The 6,847-nt window shown below is 39.9% G+C and overlaps 1 protein-coding gene across 2 annotated transcripts in view; it reads right to left on the minus strand.

Moving 5' to 3' along the window:
• Positions 1-6,371, minus strand: part of ptprq (protein tyrosine phosphatase receptor type Q) — a 42,909-nt gene extending 36,538 nt beyond the window's left edge. For both annotated transcript variants that reach the window (XM_072385772.1, XM_072385771.1), the window contains exons 1-10: positions 6,084-6,371; positions 5,796-5,921; positions 5,542-5,686; positions 5,164-5,448; positions 4,832-5,049; positions 4,031-4,211; positions 3,381-3,740; positions 2,972-3,277; positions 1,472-1,765; positions 1,084-1,383 (exon numbers count right to left, since the gene is read on the minus strand). In XM_072385772.1, coding sequence (XP_072241873.1) covers positions 1,084-1,383; positions 1,472-1,765; positions 2,972-3,277; positions 3,381-3,740; positions 4,031-4,211; positions 4,832-5,049; positions 5,164-5,448; positions 5,542-5,686; positions 5,796-5,921; positions 6,084-6,128 — 2,260 coding nt within the window. In that variant the 5' untranslated portion in view covers positions 6,129-6,371. The remainder of the gene's footprint in view (positions 1-1,083; positions 1,384-1,471; positions 1,766-2,971; positions 3,278-3,380; positions 3,741-4,030; positions 4,212-4,831; positions 5,050-5,163; positions 5,449-5,541; positions 5,687-5,795; positions 5,922-6,083) is intronic.
• Between the last annotated feature and the right edge of the window lie 476 nt (positions 6,372-6,847).

Here is a 6,847-nt window from a genome sequence, read left to right on the forward strand (position 1 = left end):
AGTAAAGACAAAGTAAAGGGCACTAAAAACTCAGCTTTGTTTAGAGAATTCAGTGTAGACAGAACAGTAAGATATATGAGATGCTTTTAACATATAGTACCCAAAGTTTAAGGATTCAAAAGTTTTTATGACAGATACGCATTAAGCCAAAGTAAATTTCACTTGACATTTTGAGGAAAATGCTTTGCAGAGAGTAATTAGCTTACATCTTAAAGTGAGATTATTTTCCTGTAACCTTTAGCTAACTTTAGTTCTTACATGTTCTGGGGCGTCCATGCCCTTAGTCTGGTGTTTAGCAAGTGACATATAGCTCAAATGGATTGAGAGCTCGAGATTAACTCTGTGACTCGAGGATGTTCTGTCTCTTCATCTCCTGTGCTTGCAGTGGCTGCATGTTTAGGACTGATGATCCTCTTAAAGACTAGCTGTTGTGAGCTCCCATACAGATCTCCTTTCTACTCAGCTATACTGTACAAACCCAAAGCATAACAGAACAACTGCTATGTTTGGCTCATGAGGTGATGGTTTTATTTTTTTGCACATTTATTTTTTTTCCATTAAGGCAAGCTTTTTTTATTAATCCATGTAACCTAATTCCACCACTTTTCCTGTTTCTTTAAGTCAGTGTTTTGTTTTTTTTCCTGAGAAGCCTGGAGTTTCTGTTTTCAAAAGTCATCCTCCATGGTTTTCTCGCTGATCTCTGCTTTGTTTCAGACTCCTTACTGTACTTTTTATTTGCATGGTCATCCCTTTACTTGTACATGAACTAAACTTTAAATGACACTGCAGGCCAAGAGTCTAATGGGCTTAAACCCCTAAAAATGAGATGTATCTCAAACACAGTTCTATTGATACAGAAACTAATTTACTCAAATTACAGCTGAGAGTTTAATGTTGTGTCAACATCTATTTCAAACTAAATGTGATCATGCTCAGAGCATGAAACACCAGAAATATGTACCGCCCAGATTCTTATTGTCTGGGCTGCATTTCTTAGTTGTTGTACAAAAGAATGAAAAATGAAAAATGCCTGATTAAGTGATACATTTGAAAGTAGGATTAGTTCAGTATCAGATAACTCACTTGTTCTGATGGGGCGGGTGTGGTATGGTGGTCCCATCTGCTCTCTGCTGGTGCTGTACACGCTGAGCTGGTACTCTGATCCTGGACTAAGGCTGGTTATGGTTATGATATGAGTGTCAGCGGGGAGGGAATGCCAATCACACAAGTATTCACATGATCCTTTACACATGCTGTCACAAACTCCAGGACATGCACACACTTTCACTCCATCAATCAGACCAGCTCTTGGGGGTTGAATGTACAGCTGTGCATAGTCTGTGCCCACTGAAAGAGGAACTGCTACCTGCACAGGCATTGGAGCTACACAGACACAAACAAATAAGAGACAAAAGGCATAAGAAAGTGTCCTGGATGGTAAAAACTTACATCCACATGGGCTGTAGTTTACCTGTGGTGTGTATGATACTGGACCTCTCACTCCTGTCATTTCCCCTCAAAGCGATGACTCCTATTTCATATGTCTGACCAGGAGTAAATGAGCCCAAGTGAACACAAATGGATTCCTCCTCCCAGAGTGCACCAGAGCTGGACTGGTTTACCCACAATGAAGAGGAAGTGGGATCATCAATCGGGTGGGATGTGGTGTAATAACTATCGGAAGGATCATTAGGTGGACTGGTCCAGCAGACTGACAGGTTTCCACTCATGTTGAACGCCACCAGACCAGTAGGGGGCTTCACCGCTAAGAGGTACAAAGAAGTATTATGCAATAGTCTAGTTTAAATTATTACATTAAACTATGCAGGTGCTCATGCACAGAACCAGAACCATATTAGTTCATCTACAATTTTACTTTGGTTTACAAGATAGATTAATGGCTCGATTACGTTTATCGCCATTCATGCACTCATTATTTATGACAGAAACCAAGGAAAATAATAATCATCAAAAATCTGCTCAGCAAATGAACTTTGTTAAGATCATTAAGGAATACCAATGAGTAGTTATTTTCACATCAAAATAATTCACTAATAGAAAAAAATAGTCTCTCCTTTTTAGCACCTTGCAATTGTGATGGGCTCAGTAACAGCATAATTTGCTAAAATGGAATACATCTGTGTTTTCATCTTCGTGACAAAATCCCTGTGAGCCCATCAAATTTCCAAAGCTGCACCATAACACAACAGCAAAACACAATTGACTGTAATATTTCATACAACACAAAAACTTTTTTGTTTGTATGGTTCTCTATTTTGTCTGTGCATCAGGCATTTGTTGTTTTTCTTCAGTTCTGTTTGTAGGTTCTGTCATTTTTTTGTCTATAGTCTGTTTATCCTGCCTCGGCAGCACCTTTGGTTTGTCAAATAAAGCCACCGTGACCTTTACTGCCTGTGTTCACCTGCGGTCCTGCGCTTGGGTCCCCTCCCCTACTTCAGTTGTGCCATGAATCACAGTCTTATCTTATCTTATCTTATCTTGTCTTATTAGTCAAGATATTGGACATATATAGACATTATTGATATCAGTAAGATACTACTGGCAATTTTTCCTTGGAAATATCTACAATTACTCTTATTTTGTTGATGTCTTGAGAATTGAATTTCTTGGAACTGTAATTAGTTAAAATAATCAATGACAACTATAATCAAGATATCAACAATCTAATCATGAACTGAATTTTAGATTTAAACAAGTCAAACTGCTATTCCATAAATGTATATCAATATTTAGCAATACTGAATGGGTTATGTTGAAATATGCTAAATTAATATACAAGAATACGGACGACAGAAAATAGAAACGATTGCTGCTATTTGAAATTGACGATATATAAAAAACATCCTAATTGTTCCACTTGTGAAAGTAAATTGCTACTAGTAAGTATTAATACATTTTAAAAGGACTTGTGATTGTTATGAACACAAAGTTCAGTACAGTACATGCTTACCAGTCTGTAAAGTCAGTGGCACCTGTCTGCAGCTCCATATCCCACGCTGTGTGACTGTGAAGACTTCAATCCTGTATTTCCTGTAAGACTCAAGCCCTCTAATCACAACAGTGTAGAACTGCAACCTCCCAGTTCCAGACACCCTGGAAATGTTGGTAACTACCCTCTCCTGCCTTGAGAACATGTCTTCATAGTGTACAACAAACGTCCATTCGGCCTCACACTGTGCATCTGGCAGCATCCAATGGATACTGATCTGGCTGGCTGTAATGGAATCAATGGTGATATTTTGAGGTGGAAACGGTCCTGAAAGTAAGAAAGCATAAATATTTCAAGTTGGCATCAATAAGCAGAATTTGTTGGCTGTCTACAGTAACTGAGGTATGTGGAAAGTTATCACCAGACTCACTCATGTATGCAGCTTGTGTTTGTCCCAAGCTCCAGCTGGGGCCAGCAGGACGAGAGGCTTGAAGGGTGAAAGAGTAAATGCTCCCTGGAGATAAACCTGCCACGGTTACCCCTCTAGAAGAGAGGGAAATAGGGACCTTGACAACTTTTCTGAGATTCTTCTGGTACTTTGTCCTCTTTTTCTCCTTTGGTGCCCTGCATCCATCTTCTTCATAACCTGACATCTTTTGATACTGGAGAAATATCTTGTCAGATGAAAGATCAAGAGAGTTAAAGGTGAAGAGGTCACTCCAGCGGAGCTCTACCTGCTGTTCTGTGACCTGTACTAGGTCAAACGAGAATAAGGCAGGAGTTGATGGGGCTGTGAAAGGGAAAGTGTAAAATCGTATTAACTTTAAGGGTATGTAACAGACAGAAATGCTCTCAAGTGAAACAATTTCAGTATTCTGAATTAGCTACAATTGCCTTGAAACTCGGTAATACGTACATAAAATGATGTCCCACTTCTCAATCATAAAATAAACATAATTCATGAATGTGCATTTATGATTTATACAAATGATAATCTGATGATAACCCCTTTGAATTGTAAAATATTACAGGTGTTGCAGACAGTCTGGATGATAAAGCTGTATTGAACAGGTGAATTACTCTGGTATTGGCAGATGAAGGGTAAAGGGATGCCACAGAAGAATGGAGTGAGAAAGTATCCTGGTCCTGTGGCATTCCTCTGAAAGGCAAAACAGTCTGTCTGACTGGCTGGTAGTAGAGTCATCATAGCCTTTGTTTGATTAAATGGCAAACCATCAGACCAGAGAGGGTGACCTTCCTCCTGTTGAATGAGCAGGAGAAGACTATGCATTACATAGACATGACAACTTACTGTCATTAAAGTTTAAAAAACAAACCTCCTCTTTTAGCAATAACTGTCATCTGGAAGCTTTTTCAGTTGACAAAGTAAGCTACGTCTTGGGGAAACATGTCCTCCAGAACTTTAGTGATGGCTTACACTGGCAGTGTCTAAAGTATATATCTGAACACAAGCATTAGAAAAAAAAATATCCCACAAGGAGTATTATCAGACATGCTTTACCTCATCCCCTTCTGCTAAAAGTATCCTGCAGGGATTGTGTGACATCAAATGCAACAAACAGATATTTGAATGATGCTCAGGGGAATTTTCGAACTTGTGTCCTGCAGTATACTTTGCACAACTGCATAAATCCAAACACATCTTATAATCCCTCTTTTTATGAGTAAATGCTTAATTATGTATTAGAATTCTCAAATTTATCAGAAATATATATTTTTATAACATTATCAAAGAGTGTTTTACGACATGTTAATTTTACAATAAAAAAAGGTATCATCTTATCTGAAGACACTTTTACTATGGCAGAATGAAAAAGATTTTGAAGAAAAAAAGCGGTATCTTTCTGTAAGAAAAGGTACCTGTCGATCATTAAGTCCTGTCCACAGCAGAAGCAGGTTATTGTCAGTCAGGAGGTAAGAAGATATAAACAGCAGATCTTCCAGGGACTTCAGGTTTACCAGGTAGCTTCCAGCCACCAAGTCTGTGCAGCTGTGCTGGGCATCACTCCAGGTCAAACCTGATCTTCTCACCATGTAGCAGCTTCTCCCATTGGCCAACCAGCCATGTGGACACTGAGCTGGAGTCAGACATTATCATCAACTCATAGCACAAATCCCAGCCTGCAGTCAGTTTTACGGTTGATAATCAAGCTGAAGTCATCTGATTCCCGTAGAGCAAATTTGTACAATACCTGTTTCCAGAAAAATGCTGAGTTTCTGCTTCAGGGTGATATCAAGCTGTTTGAGAAATATAGCCACCGTAACTTCAGCCCTGAAGCGTGTGCCGGGTTGAAGACCCTTTATTGTGTACTCTGACTTTATCTCTGAGGGGTTTATGTCGGAGAAGTGTGTAACAGATTGTGTGTGCAAGTCATACAGAGTCAAGGTGGACATGCTCTGTTGCCTGGGAAGTTTCCATTTCAGGTGGGCAGTAGTAGTTGTGCTGAATATGTGAAAGGAGGACAGGGGCAATGGAACTGGGGAGGCAAACAAGAAATGATTAGCCACAAAGAAATGTAACAATACCACAGTAGCTACGGCAGTCACATTTAGAGTTTACAGACACTCACTATAGTGAAAGGTCTTTTCCCCAAGCATGGTATCATTCCGGCTGGCTCTCAGCATGATGTTATATCCCCTTTGGTACTCAGTCATTTGTAATAACATCCTGCAGTCAGGCGAGCATGCTGAATGATCAACACTTTTCATGTACGTCTGCCAAGACAAAAAGTGAGAGGCTAAATTCAAACTACAGCAAGACCATATACAAAAGCAGATCAAAGTAAACAGGTCTGTGATTTCCCACCTCTTCAAGTGTTCTTACCGGACGGTTACCTGCAGGTTTGCAGGTGACTGTGTAGCTATCTGGATCTTGAGTAGAAGGAAAGGGCTCAAACACAAGTTCAACCTCAACTGGATGCAAACGTTGCTCACAGGTGAGCAAAACTACCTGTGGAAGGGAAAAAAGAGAGTATGCAAGATGATAGTACTTTACAAATTGTGACCAAAATTTAGAGTTGTACATTTTAAGTTGTACTATTATAACTGAGAAAAAAAAATACCTGAGACACAGCAAATAAGAAAATTTAAATGATACAGGCTTTAATCTTACCCGACACAAACTGCAAAGTACCCAAAAATGCTCTGTTCGGGCCATTGAAAATGTCAATACATCTCAACGAGCACACCTTCCAGCAGTTACCTATCCATCAGGCTGCATTTACAATAACTTCCACGGCAAGAAATGACTCCGAGTTTTGCTTTCAGCAACTGGTAGCCTCACTGAAAAACCTAAGCCAGCTGTGCGTAAACATCAGCTGTGGAAAGTCCCAAGCTATTTGAGTCGCTGACGTACAGCTGAACGTCAACAAGTTAACGGTGAGTATTTTTTATGTATATATAATTTCAGAACTTTGAAAGTTTCTGAACGTGACTAAGAACTACTTAGCTATATGAAATTATTGAACAAAAAAATCTCTGCAAATGTTTACTTCGTTTGTACGCAAAGCCTTGACTTTGAATTTAGCGCGCACTAAGAATCAACGTTTAATGGCTGTTTCAGCCGAGAAGCAATTCTCTTCTGAGGGATACAGCAGCCTCCCTGAGAGAAGGAGGAGTGTGTGTGTGTGTGAGAGAGAGAGAGAGTTCAAGCTAATTTGTTCTTCCTTTGTTGGGATAAGAACAGTTCACCATGACAACCAGGGGCACATGGCTACTCCAGTGCCGGGGAGTTCGGGATGTGGGGCATAATGAGGGTACGCAGAGAGGTGTGAGAGATGTGGTGGACTTTCATGAGCAATTAAGAAGCGCTTAGTGGGAAAAGCCGCTGACTTCACACTTCAGGGTTGCAACTGTCAGCCGCTCAATCTTAGGATT

This window comes from Leuresthes tenuis, unplaced genomic scaffold (genome assembly GCF_036924035.1).
Source record: "Leuresthes tenuis unplaced genomic scaffold, fLeuTen1.0.hap1 SCAF_5, whole genome shotgun sequence".
Classification (NCBI taxonomy): Eukaryota; Metazoa; Chordata; class Actinopteri; order Atheriniformes; family Atherinopsidae; genus Leuresthes; species Leuresthes tenuis.